The following is a 20,767-nucleotide window of genomic DNA, read 5'->3' as shown; positions in this document are numbered from 1 at the left end:
CGGTAATTGGATAGGTCTAAGGGATCTAATGAAGTTTTTTTTAAGAGTGGACATACCACTGCTTCCTTCAGTTCCCCTGGGAATGTCCCTGTGTCAAGAGACAGATTGATAATTTCAACCAGGGGGGTCCACGCAACACCTGGACACTCCCTAATCAGTCAAGACGGGCACGGATCAAGGAGGCAGGTGGTGGGCCTACTAACTTGGAGGAATCTATCCACATCAGCAGGGAGTATTCAATCGAGATGGTCCAACACTGGATATGTAAATGGTATTCAATCGAAATGGTCCAACACTGTGATGTAAATATGGGTCTGGCTGTAGACTGGGGGAGCGACTGTAGCTCCAGTGTTTGATTGCTCTCATCTCCAGGTACAAGGGTCCTGTTATCTAGGCTACAAAACACTTCTGAAAGCTTCTTTCAACCAGAGCAGAGAACCCTCGGGCGATGAGCTATGGTCATTTGTCTATGAACCAAAGTAGACATGGTGGTAAAAGTGTCGACATCATTGTTATTATTTTAAAATCTGCATGTTGTATGCAAATTGCAGTCACTGGGTTGTGGGGTGGGAATGAAGCCAACAACTGCTGCTGGTGGTGCAGAGGAGGGATTTTAACCCTTTTCTTCCCTGCTGTGGTCATGATAAGAATGGCTCCTGTGAAGCTGTTGTTTGCATGGGAGCAAAGCTCCCTTTGGCATCACACATATGCCAGAGAGACACAGTGGACAGAGTGCAGGGCTAGGACTTGGGAGAAACCAGGGTCTGAACTCCCCACTTAGCCATGAAACTCACAACATCGGGATGAGGATTTGGAGGTGAAGCCAAATGCGTCATGGACCAAGGTGGCTTTGAGGAAGAATTTGATAAAGCAGTGGTTGGGGGATTTCAAGGAGAGACTTGTAGGAAGTAGTTGAGGAGAGAGGAAACCATTGAACCGAGGAGTGGGGTGAAGCTAGAGGAGCAAAGAAGCTGTTAAGGTAGAGAGATAGGAGAGCCCCCCCCCTTTGTCCATTAACTTACTGACTCAGTTTCTGAAGTCCAATATGGGCTAAAGGGAAAGCAGAGCCTTCCAGGATTTAGTGTAGGCATTGCACATATGCCAGAGTGATGTAGTGGAATAGAGTGCTGGGCTAGGACCTGGCAGAGACCAGGGTTCAAATCACTCAGCCATGAAGTTCACTGGGTGACCTTGGGCCAGTCACTGCCATTCTTCACCTAATCTTACCTCATGGGGCAGGGGGTCGGGCTGTGTGGATTAAATGGGGAGGGAGAGAACCATGTACACCACTCTGAGCTCCTTGGTGAGACCTTTTTGTATGTCCAAGGAAGACACCTTGCATCAACTCCAAAGCTTCCTCCATGATGGAGCTGATGGCACAGCGTTTCTGAGCACATCTGCCCAGGTCTCAGTTACACATGTCAGGTTGTCCCTCTCATTGATAATCAAATCATGAGGGCATTAGCTGGAACACGTGCAGAGGACGGCGATCAAGATGCTCAAGGGTCTGGAAACCAAGCCTTATGGGGAATGGTTGAGGGAGTTGGGGATGTTTAGCATGGATTTAGAGACTGATAGGAAATGTGATAGCCATCTTCAAATATAGAATCATAGAATCATAGAGTTGGAAGAGACCACAAGGGCCATCGAGTCCAACCCCCTGCCAAGCATCAGAGCACTCCTGACATATGGTTGTCAAGCCTCTGCTTAAAGACCTCCAAAGAAGGAGACCCCACCACACTCCTTGGCAGCAAATTCCACTGTTGAACAGCTTTTACTGTCAGGAAGTTCTTCCTAATGTTTAGGTGGAATCTTCTTTCTTGTAGTTTGGAACCATTTCTCCGTGTCCGCTTCTCTGGAGCAGCAGAAAACAACCTTTCTCCCTCCTCTATGTGACATCCCTTTATATATTTGAACATGGCTATCATATCACCCCTTAACCTCCTCTTCTCCAGGCTAAACATGCCCAGCTCCCTTAGCTGTTCCTCATAAGGCATCGTTTCCAGGCCTTTGACCATTTTGGTTGCCCTCCTCTGGACACGTTCCAGTTTGTCAGTGTCCTTCTTGAACTGTGGTGCCCAGAACTGGACACAGTACTCCAGGTGAGGTCTGACCAGAGCAGAATACAGTGGCACTATTACTTCCCTTGATCTAGATGCTATACTCCTATTGATGCAGACCAGAATTGCATTGGCTTTTTTAGCTGCCGCGTCACACTGTTGGCTCATGTCAAGTTTGTGGTCAACCAAGACTCCTAGATCCTTTTCACATGTACTGCTCTCAAGCCAGGTGTCACCCATCTTGTTTTTGTGCATCTCATTTTTTTTTTGCCCAAGTGCAATACTTTACATTTCTCCCTGTTAAAGTTCATCTTGTTTGTTTTGGCCCAGTTCTCTAATCTGTCAAGGTCATTTTGAAGTGTGATCCTGTCCTCTGGGGTGTTAGCCACCCCTCCCAGTTTGGTGTCATCTGCAAATTTGATCAGGATGCCCTTGAGTCCATCATCCAAGTTGTTGATAAAGATCTTGAATAAGGCTGGGCCCAAGACAGAACCCTGTGGCACCCCACTAGTCACTCTTCACCAGGATGAAGAGGAACCATTGATGAGCATCCTTTGGGTTCAGTCAGTCAGCGAGTTACAAATCCACTGAGTGGTAGCATAGTCAAGTCGGCATTTTTACCAGCTTCTTTACAAGAATATCATGGGGCACCTTGTCAAATGCCTTGATGAAATCAAGGTAGGCTACATCCACTGCGTTCCCTTCATCTACCAGGCTTATAATTCTGTCAAAAAACGAGATCAGGTTAGTCTGACATGACTTATTTTTCAGAAATCCATGCTGACTATTGATGATCACAGTATTCCTTTCTACGTGCTCACAGACTGTTTGCTTAATGATCTGCTCCAGAATCTTCCCTGGTATTGATGTCAGACTGACTGGGCGGTAATTATTTGGGTCCTCTCTTTTCCCCTTTTTGAAAATAGGGACAACATTTGCCCTCCTCCAGTCTGCCGGGACTTCGCCTGTTCTCCAGGAATTCTCAAAGATGACTGCCAGTGGTTCTGAGATCACATCTGCCAGTTCTTTTAATACTCTTGGATGCAGTTCATCTGACCCTGGAGACTTGAATACATCTAAACTAGCCAAGTATTATTGTACTATCTCCTTAGTTATTCTGGGCTGTGTTTCCTCTGCTGAATCATTTGCTCCAAATTCTTCAGGTCGGGCATTGTTTTCTTTATCGGAGAAGACTGAGGCAAAGAAGGCATTGTGGAGTCCAGCCCTTTCTGTGTCCCCTGTTTGCATTTCACCATCTTCTCCTCTGAGTGACCCCACTGATTCTTTGTTCTTCCTTTTGCTACGAACATACCCATAAAAGCCTTTTTTGTTGCTTTTAACCTCTCTAGCAAGCCTGAGTTCATTCTGTGCTTTAGCTTTTCTGACTTTGTGTCTACACGTGCTGGCTATTTGTTTGAATTCCTCTTTGGTGGTTTCCCCCCTTTTCCATTTTTTGTACACATCCTTTTTAAATCTTAACTCAGTTAAAAGTTCTTTAGATAGCCACCCTGGCTTCTTTAGGCACCTTCCATGTTTACGTCTCATTGGTATTGCCTGAAGTTGTGCTTTTACTATCTCCCTCTTAACAAACTCCCAGCCATCATGAACTCCCTTTCCTTTTAGTATTACTGTCCATGGGATCTCACCCAGCACTTCCCTAAGTTTTATGAAGTCGGCTTTCTTAAAGTCAAGAAATTGAGTCCTAGTATGCTTGGCTGCTCCTTTCCGCTGTATAGTAAACTTCAGAAGAGCATGATCACTCGCGCCTAATGATCCTTCCACTTCTACCCCACTAACCAGGTCATCAACATTGGTTAGGACCAGATCTAAAATGGCTGTTCCTCTTGTTGCTTCTCCCACTTTCTGGACAACGAAGTTGTCTGCAAGGCCAGTGAGGAATCTGTTTGACCTTATGCTCTTGGCTGAGTTTGACATCCAGCAAATATCCGGGTAATTGAAGTCCCCCATTACTACTATCTCCCTTCCTTTTGCATGCTTGGCCATCTGTTCCAGGAAGGCATCATCTATGTCCTCCGTTTGGCTTGGGGATCTATAGTAAACTCCCACAATGAGGTCACTGTTATTCTTCTCTCCCTTAATTTTGACCCAAATGCTCTCACTTTGACTTTGAGGTTCTAAATCTTGGATCTCTTCACAGGTATACACATCCCTGACATATAATGCCACTCCTCCTCCTTTCTTGTCTGGTCTGTTTCTCTGAAATAGATTGTATCCCTCCATTATTACATTCCAATCGTGGGACTTATCCTACCAGGTTTCAGTGATGCCTATTATGTCATATTTAGTTTGCTGTACCAAGAGCTCAAGCTCATCTTGTTTATTTCCCATGCTTTGCGCATTAGTGTACAGACATTGAAGTCCATTAATCATTCCCCTGTGTCTCTTATTTAAGGATTTTTTTCCTCCCACCACTAGGTCTGCGTGCTGTTTGCTCCATTTGGTCTATGACATTTGTTTTGTTTTTTTTTAAATAATTTTTATTCAGTTTTCCATATATTTTTTTAACAAATAAAACAAAACAACAAAAGACAATAAAATGCAACATGTATAATTTCCTGCTCTTAATTTCATATTTCTTACTCTCCCGACTTCCTCGTACCTCCCCTTTCTGCATTCTCATGTCAAATTAATTAATTAACAAATCCCTCCCTTACTTTCAGATTTATTATAAAAACATTCATTTTCTTCCACTTAATCATAATCGCTGTTAACCCCTATTTTTCTTATTCAACATCAATCTAACATTCACTAATTTTAGAGTATTTCTTTAAATAGTCTTTAAATTTTTTCCAATCTTCTTCCGCCGTTGCTTTTCCCTGGTCACGGATTCTGCTCGTCATCTCTGCCAGGCCCATGTAGTCGATCACTTTCATCTGCCACTCTTCCACGGTGGGTAGGTCTTGTGTCTTCCAGTACTTTGCTATAAGAATTATTGCTGCTGTTGTAGCATACATAAAAAAAGTTCTATCCTTCTTTACAACCACTTGGCCGACCATGCCCAGGAGAAAGGCCTCTGGTTTCTTAGGAAAAGTGTACCTAAGTACCTTTTTCAGTTCATTATAGATCAGTTCCCAGAAAGCCTTAATCCTTGGGCATGTCCACCAAAGGTGAAAGAATGTTCCTTCTCTTTCTTTACATTTCCAACATTTGTTCTCGGGCGAATGATAGATTTTCGCAAGCTTGACTGGGGTCATGTACCACCTATAAATCATTTTCATAATATTTTCTCTCAAGGCACTACATGCCGTGAATTTAATCCCGGTGGTCCATAACTTTTCCCAGTCAGCAAACATTATGTCATGACCAATATCCTGGGCCCATTTAATCATTGCAGATTTAACCATTTCATCTTGTGTATTCCATTTCAACAGCAAGTTATACATTTTTGACAAGTTCTTAGTACTAGATTCTAACAGTTCAGTTTCTAATTTTGAATTTTCCACCTGGAAGCCGACTTTCCTGTCTAGTTTAAAGACTTCCATTATCTGATAATAATGCAGCCAGTCTCTCACTTTCCCTTTTAACTTCTCAAAACTTTGCAATTTCAGTCTGTCTCCTTCTTGCTCCAAAATTTCCCAATATCTCGGCCAATTAACCTCCATATTTAATTTTTTAACGGCTTTTGCCTCCATTGGCGACAACCACCTTGGAGTTTTACTTTCCAGCAAATCTTTATATCTAATCCAGACATTATATAATGCTTTCCTGACAATATGATTTTTGAAAACCTTGTGAACTTTTACCTTGTCGTACCACAGGTATGCATGCCATCCAAAAAAATTGTCATAACCTTCTAAGTCCAAAATATCAGTATTCTCAAGAAGTAGCCATTCTTTCAACCAGCAAAACGCTGCTGATTCATAATACAATTTAAGGTCTGGCAGGGCAAATCCGCCCCTTTCTTTCGCATCAGTTAATATCTTAAATTTTATTCTAGGCTTCTTGCCCTGCCAGACAAACTTAGAAATATCTTTCTGCCATTTCTTAAAACAATCCATCTTATCCACTATTTGCAATGTTTGGAACAAAAACAACATTCTAGGCAGTACATTCATTTTTATAACTGAAATTCGACCCAACAAGGAAAACTTCATATTTGACCAAATTTCTAAGTCTTTTTTTACTTCCGTCCAAGTTTTCTCGTAATTATCTTTAAATAAATTCAAATTTTTAGATGTCATATTTATACCCAAATATTTCACTTTCTTAACCACAGTTAACCCTGTCTCCTTCTGAAACTTTTCTTTCTCCAATACTGTTAGATTTTTCTCCAAAACCTTCGTTTTAGATTTGTTTAGTTTAAATCCTGCTACTTGACCAAATTCTTGAATTAGTTCTAATACTCTTTTAGTACTAGATTCAGGCTCTTGCAGTGTAAGTACTAAATCATCTGCAAAAGCTCTCAATTTATATTGTTTAACTCCGACCTGTATTCCTTTAACCAACTGGTCCTTTCTGATCATATTCAGCAAAACCTCCAGGACCGATATAAAAAGTAATGGAGAGATTGGGCATCCTTGACGTGTCCCTTTTTCAATAGGAATTTCTTCTGTAACCACATTATTTACAATTAATTTTGCTTTTTGTTCAGAATATATCGCACTTATACCATTTTCAAACCCTTGACCTACCCCCATCCCCCGAAGATTTTTTATCATAAAACTCCATGAAATATTATCAAAAGCTTTTTCAGCGTCCACAAATATCAAAACAGCTTTAGTGTTAATATTCACTTCCAGTTTTTCCAAAATATCAACTATGTTCCTTACATTATCTGACAAATGTCTTCTCGGAAGAAAGCCTGCTTGGTCCCTATGTATCTCCTCCATCAAAACTACTTTCAACCTTTTCGCTAAAATATCAGCAAAAATTTTGTAATCCACATTTAATAGGGAGATTGGGCGGTAGTTTTTAAGTTGAGTCTTTTCTATCTCAGTCTTTGGTATAAGTGTGATAAAGGCTTCTTTCCACGTATCTGGTGCCTTCTTTCCCTCCAAAATTTCGTTACAAACTTCTTTCAAAGGTTGTATTAACCACTCTTTCAAAATCTTATAATATTTAGAAGTCAATCCATCCGGTCCTGGAGATTTGCCCAATGCCATATTTTGAATGGCACCTTCTATTTCTTGCTCTGTTATTTTCTGATTCAAAATCCCTTTACTTTCCTGAGAGATCTTTTTCAGTCCATTTTTCTCCAAAAACTGTTCTATATCCGTATCACTCTGAGGACCTTGCTTATACAATTGTCTAAAATATTTCTGGAAGCAATCCCTAATTTCTGTTGGTTTATAGATGCTCTTTCCATCCACTTCTAAATTTGTAACTGTGTTCAATTTTTGTCTCTTCCTTATTTGCCAAGCCAGCAGTTTACCACATTTATCAGCCGATTCAAAAGTCTTCTGTCTCATTTGCTTAATTTTCCACTCTATTTCTTGATTCATCAGCTCCATATATTGTGTCTGATATAGTTTAATTTCTTTCAAAATATCCTGTGATTTTGGCTTAGATCTCAATTTCCTTTCCCCCTCTTTTATTTTCTCCAAGATTTTCTCTTTTTTTTCATTCTGGCTTTTCTTTTTAATTGCATTCTGTTGTATCAAAAATCCTCTCATCACTGCTTTGCTTGCGTCCCAGATAATTCTTTTTTCTATATTGGTCCTCATATTAATTTCAAAATAATCCTTCAAAGTCTTCTGTGCCTTTTTGCAAACTTCTTCATCTCTAAATAGGGTGTCATTCATCCTCCATCTAAAGGTACCAGTTGTTGTTAACTTCATCACCATCTTTACTGCATTGTGGTCGGAGCAAGTCTTTGGGCAGATTTCAACTTTTTTTATCCTAGGTGCCATTCCTCTAGTAATCCATATTTGGTCAATTCTAGTCCATGTCATTTTAGCTTCAGAATAGAAAGTTCCCTCTCTTTCAAGTGGGTGTGTTGTTCTCCAAATGTCCACTAGATCCATATTGTCAGTCATTTCAAAAAAGATTTTTGGTAGTCTTCCATCTTTTGTAACTACCTGTCTTTGAGATTTGTCCATGTTGGTCGATACTACTCCATTCATATCTCCCATCAATATTAGATTTGTGTCCGTATAGTCCATCAGTGTCTCATGCAGCTTCTTAAAAAATTCAACTTTCCCCTCGTTTGGTGCATAAATTCCCACGATCAAAAATTTCTCTCCTTGATCTTGAATTTCAATTGCCAAATATCTTCCTTGTTCATCTTTAAATTTTAATTTCGGTTGTAATTTTTCCTTTGCATATATTACCACTCCTCTTTTTTTAACTTTGTCTGATGAAATAAATTCTTGTCCTAATTTTTTATTAATGAGTAGTTTCCTATGTGACCTCGTCACGTGAGTTTCTTGTAGGCAGATCAAGTCCAATTGCTCTTTTTTTAATATGTGAAAAACATTTTTTCTCTTCCGGGGAATGTTTAGACCGTTACAGTTCCAACTTAGAAGTTGTAGAGCCATGATCAATCTATTTATCTTCTCCTCCTGTCGCTCCTAGTAGTTCTTCTTCTTCTGTCGGTGGTTTCAGTCTCTGTAGTAAATTGTCTTTGTCCAAAGTTCCTCCTCCAGAGTGATCTTGTCCCAAATCTGCCCCCTTGCAGAGATCGTCTTCTTGTTGATGTAAGAACTTGTCTTTGTCTTCCACTGTCTTTATTTTCCTTTTCTTTCCCTTATATTTAAAAGATAGGCCTTGAGGAAACTCCCACCTGAATGGTATGTTATTCCTTTTCAGTAGGACCACCAAGTTCTGGAACTGTTTTCTAGCATCCAAAATTTGCTTTGGGATATCCTTAAAAATTTCCACGAAGGAATCCTCAATTCGTAAAGTTCTCTGATAGTGCAGATCCAAAATTTTATCCCTCTCTTCTTTTGATCTTAACGTTATCAAGCAATCTCTTGGTTTATTCCTTCTTTGCCGTGTACCAAGTCTAAATGCACTCTCTATCTTAAATTCTTCCTTCTCCAAATCCTTTCGCCAAAACTCTAAAAACTCTTTTGTTAAATAGTCCACAAGGTTGTCTCCTTCGCTCTCGGGTATTGCTCTAATCCTTAAATTCCTCTCCTTCCTCTGCATCTCAATCATCGAGAGCGCCAAATCATGGTCCTCCAACTTCTTGATAACCGGTGGGAGTCTTTCGTCAGTTACGATTGCAATCTCTTTTGCTTCCTCTGCTATCTTCCGAATGGTGGATGTTTCCTCTAGTAACTTTCCAATATATTCTGTATTGGAATTCACTTTATTTCCAAGTTCAATTATACTTTTAGTATTAATGTCTATTTTTCCTGAGATCTCTGCTACAGTTTTATTTGTTTCAGCAACCTGTTTACTGGATTCAGCAACTTGTTTACTTGTTTCAGCTCCTTGCTTTTTTAATTCTGCACCTTGCTTTTTTAGCTGGTCTAAAGATTCATTTATTTTCCCCAGCAGTTTCGAAAGTGCTTCCTCAGACATAACTTTTGTCTTTTCTTGTGGAGTGGCTGCTGCCCCAGAAGCTCCAGATGTAGAAGGCCTCCTTTTCATGAAAGGCTCAATTCCGTATTGTCTACCAGACCTCAGTGCTTTTTCTTGAGGCTCTCCTTTATCTTGGTCACTTGCCATAACCGTATCTTACAGTCAAGGTCACTCTCACACTCATATCTCCCTTTTCCCAGCAGCTGGTTGAATTCCACTCTACAACTGTAGTTAAACCAAGTTCCTCCAGAGGGCGAATGTAGCAATTCTTCTCTTTACAATTTTTAAAATGGAGAAAATATTCCCAAAGCATTCAAAACAGTTCCCAAATCCTTCAAAGTCTCACAAAAGCACTCAAATGGCCACAATATTAGTCTTTGACAGATTGAAACAAAGTCCCATCAAATCTGGCAAGAGCGTATCCTTTTAAAATACAATTTAATGCAACTTTGTAGCCTTAACGTAGTAACAGTCCGCAGCCAGCTACCCTCTCCGGCAGTCCGCTCCAGGGTCAGAGCACAGCGGTATAAATTTTCCCCTTCTATACAAGCAGGAAGTTTGAAGCAATTTAAAATACGATCTCCCCCCCACTCCTGCCTTCGAGGGGGGAAGGGTCCCAGTCTTAGATCGATGATTTAGTTTTCAAAAAGAACTTTAAAGTTAAAGCTTAGTAGTTCTTTGCTTTGATGTTGCTGCAGATCGGAAAGGTAGACTTCCCTTTTAGACCTTTTCCGTTTCGGTATCCAAATTCAAAGTTTTTGGCTCCCAATTAGTCCTTAGATTTTATCCTACTCACGGATAGTAGATTCTTTTATTCCAATTCAGAAGAAGAAGTCAGCGCTCTCCGTCAATGGCGACGCGGCTTCACTCCGCAGGCTGGGTACGAGCGACTCTCAGCTCCACGCCACACACCCGCTGCCGTTCCAAAGCCTTTAAAAAGGCTTTTTCGCAACTTCGGGGGGGCGCAAACGGTGCCCACCGAGTCTCCAGTTCACAGGCTTCGTGCCTGTGACTTTTTAGGGTCCCCGCTTCGCCGTAGCTAGGGACCCGAACCCGCGGAGCCGATTCCCCTCAGGAGCTCCGAGGGAAACCCGCCATTAAACGATGGCGCTAACCGGAAGTCTTGGTCTATGACATTTGGATGATCATCTTCATCAATTGATAGACTCCTACCTTCAGGAGCACTGTATCCCTCCCCCACATTAGTCAGTTTAAAGCCCTCCTGATGAGGTTTCTGAGATTTTTGGCAAAAACATTCCTCCCAACCGTTGTGAGATGCAGCCCATTGCTTGCCAGAAGTCCATCTTCAAGAAACTGCAGTCCGTGATCTAAGAATCCAAACCGTTCCTGTTTACACCATTTGCGATGCCAGCTGTTCACTTCCACTATTTTTCCCTCTCTCCCTGGGCCACGTCGTTCAACTGGGAGGACAGATGAGATGACAATTTGTGCATTTAATTGCTTCAATTTCCTGCCCAGAGCCTCATAGTCTCTTTTGATCTTCTGGAGGCTATTGCTTGCAGTGTCATTGGTTCCCACATGAACCAAGAGGAAGGGGTATTTGTCAGTGGGTTTTATGATTCTTTGCAGTCATTCAGTTACATCTTGGATCTTAGCCCCAGGGTGACAGCACACTTCCCGAGACATCTTGTCAGGCCCACAGATCACTGCTTCTGTTCCCCTCAGTAGGGAATCCCCTATCACCACTACACGCCTCCTCTTAGGTTTGGTCGGGGTTCTTCCGTGAGCTGTCCGTTCCAAGGTCACCTGCACATTCCCTGAGGACTGACTTTGCTGCTCGTCTTCATATACCTGATCGACTGTAATGAGGGAGAGATCCTCAAATGGAGTCTGCTCTTCGTCTTCCATGCTAGGGGAGAGGACCTCAAAGCGTTTGTGTAATTCTAAACAATCAGAGCGAACCCTGGGCCTCCTACTTCTTTGAGTCACGTTTCTCCATATATCTGGCTCCTGTGTTGGTGAACTAGCCTCCTTCTCAGGGGAGTCCCCTGTCTCCTCCTTGGTGGAGACGGTGTGCTCTGTTGCTTCCAAGAAGAGCTCCAGCTCTTTAATTCTTTGAAGCGTAGCTACACGTTCCTCCAGTTGCTGGACTTTGTCTTCTAAGAGGGCAATCAACATGCAATTGCTGCAAGTAAAGCTGCCTGCAACCTTTGGCAAGATGGCAAACATTGCGCAGGAACCACAGGCGACTGCAGCTGTTCCCTCACTCTCCATCTTGAGAACGTGTCATTGGGGGTGGCTACAGCGGTCCTCCATCATAAGAAGTGTGCAGACAGGACAAATAACTCCCCCCCAAAAAAACCCTAGGTCTCCCCCAACAAATGTTTGAGACTAGCTCCCCTAAATCTAAAAGATGGATCAAACTGCGCGCGCCGCTGCCCTGCAAGCTCTGATAAGCTCCTCCCACAGCTAATCACCTGCCTCAACAGAAACCCTGCCCCCTCTGACCTTTGCACAGGGAGAGCAGCTAATCAGCCACAAAGAAACACACACACACACACACACACACGAGAAAACCCTTTTTGCTCCTTCTTCAGCTGATGCCCTGCAAGCTCTAAAGCTCTAAATATCTAAAGGACTGTCACATGGAAGATGGAGTGAGCTTGTTTTCTCTTGCTCGGAGGCTAGGACCCAAACCAATGGATTCAAATGACAAGAAAAAAGATTCCCACAAAATGTTAGGAATAACTTTCTAACAGTAAGAGTTGTTCAACAGTAGGACAGACTACATAGGAAGTAGTACTTCACTGGCCCTTGGATGGTCCTCTGTCAGGAATGCTTTAGCTGTGATTTCTGCTTTGCAGGGAGTTGGACTAGACGATGATCGAGGCCCCTTCCAACTTTCTAATTTTATGATATGATATGATATATGATATTTTATGATATATGATAATTTTATGATAGATGCTTTATTCTGGACAGACAAGGGATTTGCTTGGTCAACATTCACAGATTCTGATATATGGTGGGCAAACAGAGGAAGCAAGTGCTTTGATGTAACTAGCTCTCCTCCTCCCCAATGGATATTCACCCACTTCCATACCTCCCACTCCCTGCCATTACTTGCATGGAAGGTCCTTTCCCCTCCTTCATCCCTGGTCCAAACACCTACTTCTTTTAACCCTTGTCTACTCACAGGGTTAGAAGGGAGGAAATGCAGATTCAACTATCCCAGCTAGAAACCACCCCACAACCTTTCTCCATCTTCTAAGTGACATCCCTTTAGATATTTGAAGATGCAGTCTTATCACCTCTTAGCCTCCTCCTCTCCACGCTAAGCATACGCAACTCAACAGTTCCTCATAAGGCTTGGCTTCCAGGCCCTTTATCATCTTGCTCCACCTTCTCAGCACACATTCCAGCTTGCGAATATATTTCTTAACTTGTGGTGCCCAGAAGAGAACACAGGAGTCCAGGATTAGGAGGATAAGCAAAAGATACCTTGGACCAGGTGGGCTTCAAGAAGAATTTGACAGCACGGGGCGGGGGGACGGGACTTAGGTATTCTGGAAGAGAATTCCAGGCATTATTTGAGAAGGGGAGAACCTTTGTACTCTAGGGTGTGGTGAAACTAAAGGAGCAAAGGTGATTCTTATGTGGACATTCAGGCTGAGAGACTTGACTACTGAGAGCCTTGAAGTTAAAACTGAGAAGATTGTGTGAGACACAGGAGCAGACAGGGAGCCAATTGATTAAAGGAGGTGTGTCTGAGGCTTGATTGGATTAGCAATAAACTGTGAGCAGTGGATTTTTGTTAAACTGAAAGTCAGGTTTTATTCAAAGTTGCTTACTTTCATTTATTAATTTGCCTGCTTCCTGAACCAGAAGAACTATCTCTTGAAGAGGTCCATTTTGCTGTCTTATTCTATCTGAAGAGGTTCCTCTAGGAGAGAAGCTGTTGCGTGAGTGATATTGTAAAATCTCTTAAACTATTTTTAATTGAGTTTCCTTTATTAACATGTTTGTTCAGAAGTAAGGCCCACTGACATCAATGAGACTTACTCCCTTGTATGCATGCGCCGCTGCCCTAGTTTTCTGCCTGAATCCTTTACTGGGCATTCTGCTAAATGAAACAAGGTAGGATTTGTTATTCATTGAGCTACAAAAAAGGAGAGGTGTAGGGTGTTTTTTTAAAAAATTAGTTGCAATGCAACATTTCACTTTTCAGATTATATTCCTTTTTCAAGTTTCTGTGGATGGCATTCAGTGCTAATTCTACTCAGAGCAGAGTCTTTGAAGTTAATATGCAGGATTAATTTATGCTCAGTAATTTCAGTGGGTCAACTCGAGAGTAGTACTAACACCGAATACCACCCATAGGGTTTGTATTACATCTTATTCTATTGTTAAATCATGAAGGTTGCAGTTCTGCTTGCACTTGGGTGTCAGCTGCAATGAACTAAAAAAAATATGTTTATTTTCTGCCAGACCTTTGATTTTAATTGTCTGTGGCCCCTTCAGTGGGTGGGATGCCTTGGTCTTGCCATTTACATTTAAAAAAATATGAATGCATTTTTGCCTTTTGTTTTTACTGTTTTAATTTCATATTTGTTTTAATGTATGATTACAAGTGACTCTGAGTTATGTTTTGTAAAAAAAAACCTAATAGGTTCAAATAGTAACAACAAAAACAATAATAAATGAGGTTATTAAGAAATGTATTGTAAGATAACAAGAAATTAAATGGAGCTATGTGGGTGCTAGAAGGCCTAAAATATGGGTCATAAAACAAGACCAAACTTCTTTGCAGCTGTGGAAGAAGATTGTGATTGTAGTCTTGTACAGTGGAACCTTGAATGCAGAAAACCCAGAAGTAATTGCTTCCATTTTCGAATGCACCGTAGAAGTTGAAAGGCTTCTGAGGCACATTTCTCAATTTTCTCCATTGAAACTGCCAACCGCCCATTGTGCCCTGGTTGTCAAACGTTTCGTAAGTTGACCGGTCTTCAGGAATGGATTACGTTCGACAACCGAGGTTCCACTGTATCTTCTTGTATTCCAATAAAAACAGGGAGTAGATCCTTGGTCTCTGGCTGCATATGAGAAAAGTACAGCAACTAAGACCCAAAAAGGTTTGCCCAAAGCATTGCAGTTCAAAACCAACAGATGAATCATGAGGCTTGTCGTAGGAAGCTGGGGGAAGGGGAAGAGTGGCTCAGTGGTAGAACATTTGCCTTGCAAGGAAAAGGTCCCACATTCAATCTCCTGCATCTCCAGGTGTGGAAGAGAAAACTGTCAGAACCGTGGGAAGGAAAGCCAGCTGGCTTGGCCCCAACCGGAGAGTCTCCCTTCTCAACCTTGCCGCTGAGAAATCCCACATATCTACAGCAAAGGGTGGAATGGAATTCCCAACAAAAGCTCCCTGCCTGTAATACAGAAGAGCTACTGCCAATCAGTGTAGGCAACCCTGAGCTATATGGACCAGTGGCCTGACTCAAAGTGGAAGGCAGCTGCCCAGCACACTATGTGTGTGTTTTCTGTCTGTATAATTTTTTTAAAAGTTGTTGAATTGTGCATGCATGTGTTGTGACCACTGTACATTTTTTTTAAAAAAAAACATTAAAGGTCTAAACAATGCCGATTCATGTGAATGATGTGATTCAACTTCTGTGCCGGTTATCTGAAGTGCGGGGAATGAAGGCGGCCATCAAACATTCGGGACGAGGAGCACTTATGGCAGGTTTGGGCGCCTTCACTGGAGGCTTGATGGCCGGACCGGTTGGACTTGCAGTGGGTGAGAACACACTCCCTTATCAAGGGGAAACCTCAGTGCAAAATGATCTTGCCATTGAACTAAAACATTAGTGAATGAATATGGAAACACACGTTGGTGAGGGGAAGGGAAAAGGCTGTGGCTCAGTGGAAGGAGCACCTGCCTGGAAAGCAGAACGTCCTAGGTTCCACTGCCAGCACCTTCAGAGTAGGACTAGGAGAGACTTCTGCCTGTAACCCTGGAGAGCTGCTGCTAGTCAGTGGAAGCAGTAAAGAGGGTGTCAGTCTAAGGCAGCTTCACTAAATCATGATCCCTGCTGGCTTACCTGTTGTGCTGCACAGAGCTAAAAGGACTTGGCAATCTGCTCCTTGGGAGACAGCACGTTTGTGGCAGACCACGGGTTGGCGTAGCACTATGTGCAAGTACAGCTAGAGTGGATTTTTTGAGGTGGCAGAGGTGAACAAACACATTGAACTAACGCTAAATTGCAGTTTCGGATGGATGTGATCAGAACCAGAAATCCTCTCAATCCAGTGAGCTATTTCCCCTCTATCTTCCACCCTGTTCCATTTCCGCCTTACAGCTGTCAATGGCCAAAATGTCTACACCTCCCAAATGCCACCCCATGTATTTTCCAACTCCCCGCTCTAGCTTACTCCTAACTTTCCTCACTCTGAGGGATTTCTCCTTTCCAAAAGCAGCCCCCAAGAGCTGGTTCATTACTTAGGTTGTATCAACTGCTAATCCTACTCAGCATGACCATATTTGTAGTCAAAGGACATGGCTAACACATGTTCAGTAAATTCAGTGGGCCTACTGGCCGGGTTTTCAAGTTTATGAGCTCTAATCCAGGAGCAGGCAACCTAGGGCCTGTGGGCCAGATGTGGCCCAATTGCCTTCTCAATCCGCCCCGCAGAACGTCTGGGAATCAGCGTGTTTTTACATGAGTAGAAGGCGTCCTTTTATTTAAAATGCATTTCTCAGTTATCTGTGGGGACTGCCTGGTGTTTTTACATGAGTAGAACCAGTGATTTTATTTAAAATGCATCTCTGGGTTATTTGTGGGGAATAGGAATTCATTCATTCCCCCCCCCCAAAAAAAATATAGTCTGGCCCACCACATGGTCTGAGGGACAGCGGACCGGCCCATGGCTGAAAAAGGTTGCTGGCCCCTGCTCTAATCTATCCCGACAACAGAAGACAAGGGATGTGTGGGTGCATGAGTGAGTGAATGAATGCAGCAGAAGAATTGAATCTGCAAAAAGGCTTTCTAGATAAAGGTGTAATGCTTTGAGAGCAGGGTGGCTTAAAACACCTCTCTGTGTTGCTTTTCTAGGTGGGGCACTTGGTGGCTTGATTGCAGCCTCAATGGCCAGTGGACAATTTAAGCCCGTCCCTCAGATTATTCTGGAACTGCCTCCAAGAGAGCAAAAACGGCTTTATGAAGATGTCCGGGCCATTGTTAGAAACATGGATTGGATGGATGTGGCACAGCTCACAGCACTGGTCATGGGAAGCTCATCTGTTCAAGAGAAATTGCTCATGGTGGTGACAAACTACATCACCAAGGAGCTTGGCGCTACAATCAAGTATGGAGAGTAAAAACCATAAGAGCAGCAGTCTGTGAAGAGCAACATAGAGAAGTCAATGCTGCCTGAAGATCCCACCAACTATACTGTGGATGTTTGGTGCAAGTCCTGGGCTTTGCAGAGATGACACAATTAAAGGGCTACAATACCACTTTAAGAGTCATTAGGAACTATTTGTTAAGGATGCAGAGAGTTTTGCACAGCACCAGTACAAACCCACCACTAATGCACTACAGTGGTACCTTGGGTTACATACGCTTCAGGTTACATACGTTTCAGGTTACATACGCTTCAGGTTACAGACTCCGCTAACCCAGAAATAGTGCTGCAGGTTAAGAACTTTGCTTCAGGATGTGAACAGAAATCGTGCTCCGATGGTGTAGCGGCAGCTGGAGGCCCCATTAGCTAAAGTGGTCTTCAGGTTTAAGAACAGTTTCAGGTTAAGAATGGACCTCCGTAATGAATTAAGTACTTAACCGGAGGTACCACTGTATTTCTGTGGCAATGTTGGGTTACAGAACACACCTGCAAAAAACCAACCAACCCAGAACCCACCAGTCTGAAGATTCAGTTGCTAGTTTAATAGTAGCTGGCTTCTGCACAATGGACATAGAGAAAGTTTCTTTCAGGCAGCGAATTGTCAGCCTTTGTATCCAAGGTAGCGTCAAGTTAAAGTCACTAAGCAGGCGAGATGTCTTGCACCAGCAGAATGCTCCTGTGCAAGGGCATGCAAAAGCTGGCAACTTTTCGTGCAATAGATTACATAACCTGTTGAGTGGGATTCTTCTGTTTCCAATATTAAAATTCAGCTGCCCATTGGTGCAAGAGCCCTTGAACTAGTGGTCAGAGAACACTGAATACAGCCTGTGGACATTTTCACAAGCCAGTCTCTCTCAAATGCTGTCTGCGAGAACAGAACTCATTGATTTTATGCAGGATGTTTTGTCTGACTCAAGGCCAGGGATAGGGAACATGTGGTCATCCAGATGTCAGTGGATGGGACAGGATCTTCCAATGCACCTGATGGCATCTTAGGCAGTGTATGGCAGGCCAACATGGAGTTCTTTTCATAAGTGTTTGACCATTGCTGCCTGACCCACAGTGTCTGCTGCCAGAGGCAGCTACCATACTCTTCCTAATGGTAGGGCCGGCACTACTGCAATTGAAAAAGCGATAGCCTGCACGTGTGGAAGAGCCGCTTTAGTTTATTCACAATGCAAATGTTTCATATCTATGTCTAGGAAATTGGTCAGTTGGCTGACTGTACTCTATTCATTTAGATGCCGCTTATCAAAGCACTTTCCTGTTTTGGAATGGGAAATGAGTGCCATTTTAGGATTGAACATAAGAGTGCCCATGCAAGCTTGCATTAAATTGGGAATTCCTTGGTGTGTGTTACTGTGCGCACACACAGTTCTGCTGATTCCTGCACATGCTCAGTTTGTGCAAAATGAACACACACAAATCAACAAATTGGGAAGTGGGGACAAAGACAAAAGGGAGCACTCACTGGGATGGGTGGGAACAAGTCCAACTCCCTGCATTGCAGGAATATCAAGTAAAGCATCCGTGGCAGATGACCATTCACTCTCTGCTTTAAAACCTACAATGAAGGAGAGTCCACCACTTTCTGAAGAGTCCATTGCACCATCAAACAGCTATTACTGTCCCAAAGTTCTCCCCAATGTTTAGTCAGAATCTCCTTTCTTGTAACTTGAAGCCATTGCTTTGAGTCCTACCCTCCAGAGCTGGAGAAAACAAGCTTGCTCCATGTGACAGCCCTTCTGATATTTGAAAATGACCACCATATCTCCTCTCGGCCTCCCCTACTCCAGGCTGAACATGCCCAACTCCCTCAACTGTTCCTCATCAGGCTTGGTTTCCAGACACATTATCATCCTGGTCATCCTCCTCTGCACACGTTCCAGCTTGTCAATATCCTCCTTAAATTGTGGCACCCAGAATAAGAGTTGTAATATTACTTCCCTTGATCTGGACGTTACACTTCTGTCGATGCAGCCTAGAATAGCATTAGCTTTTTTTTTTTTGCTGCTGCACCACAGTGTTTACTAAGCAGGATCTGGTCTGGTTGCAGATTGGATGGGGGACCACATGTTGAGATTCCTGCACTGCAGGAGGTTGGACCAGATGGCCCTGGGGGTCCCATCCAGCTCTACAATTCTAGGAGTCTGTGATTCCTGTTTAGCTTGTAGTTTACTAAGACCCATAGAACCTTTTCACATGTATTAATGGCAAGTCAGGTGTCTCCCATCTTATATTTTGGCTGTGTACACAACATACATTTTAAAAGCATATGGTTTTCCCCAAATAATTCTGGTAACTCTGGTTTGCCGCTCATGAAGTTGCAGTTCCCAGCACCCTGAACAAACTGCAGTTTCCAGGAAATCGTACGCTTTGATGTAAATATTGTATAAGCAACCTTGATGGGAGGGGTTATAATTGTTACGATATGGATGCAATGCAGCTGCAAAGTGCTAGCTTGAAAAGTAAACATGATGGGAATGTTGGGACTGTCCGTGGGAAACAGAGGGACAGTCAACTCACAGTGCGAAGCACCGGAATTAGCTCAGAGTGTAATATGAGCTATACAGGAAGTGCAGGAAGTGTTCGTCTCTAGACTGCTGGAGCTTGAAGAGAGCAGTCATGTTTTTTGTAACGCTGCAAAGACAGAAATAAAGGCATGTAAATACGTTTCTGTCTCTCTCTTTCCCCTGCCAGGGGGCAGGAAAGAGGGGGTGTGTTCTTCTCACGTTTGAGAAGAATTGCCTATCGAGACCTCGCCTGGATCTTGCTGGGGAATGCAGCCAGGGAGGTCAACAGGGAATCATGCCGGGTGCCTGGGAGAGTTGCCAGTTTCTCCTGATATGGGCTTGATTTCCCGACAATAATGTGTTACTAGGACCTGGGAGACCAGGTCAGCCATGAAGCTCACTGGTTGATCTTGGACCAGTTACCGCCTCTTGGCTTAATCAACCTCACAGGGTTGTTGTGGGGATTAAATGAGAAGGGGAAGAACCATGCATGCCACTTTGAGCTCCTTGGAGGAAAAGGTGGGACAAAAATGCAATAAAGGAGGAGAACAACAAGAACTTCAACTGCAAATGTGTGTGTGAAAATGTGGATTCCAAACAAGGCCCAGCTCAAATGCAACATTCTGTGGTGTCTCAGCCTTGTAGTTGCATTGCTGTATAAGCTGCATTTTACTTCTTACCCTTTCCCCATAATCCCACCAGCAGTATTTGTTGGGATTTAAGGCTGTGTGTGTGTGTGTGTGTGTGTGTTGGGAGGCAGAGTGGAAGAGCGGCCACCTGCCACCCCAGCAGTCTGCCTTGAGGCTCTTAAGACGGTGCCTCTTATCAGCTGCATAATGTCAGTGCCAAGTGCCAAAAACACAGGTGTTGCCTTGGAAACCCAAGATACGCTGTGCCAGCAGTTCTAGCAAACAGCTGAAGAACTGTGCGTATGTCGCGGGCGGTGGAGAGGTGCACATTTCTACTGAGAAACCATCTGTTCCAGTGACAGTTATTAACCTGCTGGTGCTTTGAGTATGACGGAGTCAAGCCGAACTTTAGCAGGCAGATGGATAGAGTGGCTGCTGCTGCTTGCTTCTGTTCCAGCAGAAATCCCTTCTCTCTGCTCCTCTCACATTGCTCTCAGGCTTATCAAGCAGTGGGAAGGAAGCCTGTTGAAGGATGAATCATAGAATCATACAGCTATTGGGCTAGAAGAGACCCCTGACAGATGACCATCCAACCTTCGCCAAGGAGTGTGGTGGAGTCTCCTTCTTTGGAGGTCTTTAAGCAGGGACGCAGGTGGCGCTGTGGGTTAAAGCCTCAGCGCCTAGGGCTTGCCGATCGAAAGGTCGGCGGTTCGAA

General features: G+C 43.2%; 1 protein-coding gene across 4 annotated transcripts in view; it reads left to right on the top strand.

Annotated features, from left to right (window-relative positions):
- Positions 1-19,581, top strand: part of LOC307223113 (protein C19orf12 homolog) — a 116,584-nt gene extending 97,003 nt beyond the window's left edge. Inside the window, exons 1-4 of one of the 4 annotated variants that reach the window (XM_079988971.1) lie at positions 12,968-13,020; positions 13,395-13,471; positions 15,135-15,303; positions 16,619-19,581. In XM_079988971.1, the coding sequence (XP_079845097.1) occupies positions 15,144-15,303; positions 16,619-16,884 (426 nt within the window). In that variant the 5' untranslated portion in view covers positions 12,968-13,020; positions 13,395-13,471; positions 15,135-15,143 and the 3' untranslated portion in view covers positions 16,885-19,581. Of the gene's footprint in view, positions 1-12,967; positions 13,021-13,063; positions 13,306-13,394; positions 13,472-15,134; positions 15,304-16,618 lie in introns of those variants that run through there. The other 3 variants (XM_079988970.1, XM_079988972.1, XM_079988973.1) reach the window with 3 other exon arrangements.
- The last annotated feature ends 1,186 nt before the right edge of the window (positions 19,582-20,767 follow it).

This window comes from Podarcis cretensis (genome assembly GCF_951804945.1).
Source record: "Podarcis cretensis genome assembly, chromosome: 8".
Taxonomy (NCBI): domain Eukaryota; kingdom Metazoa; phylum Chordata; class Lepidosauria; order Squamata; family Lacertidae; genus Podarcis; species Podarcis cretensis.
This window is presented reverse-complemented; position numbering and strand designations above follow the sequence as displayed.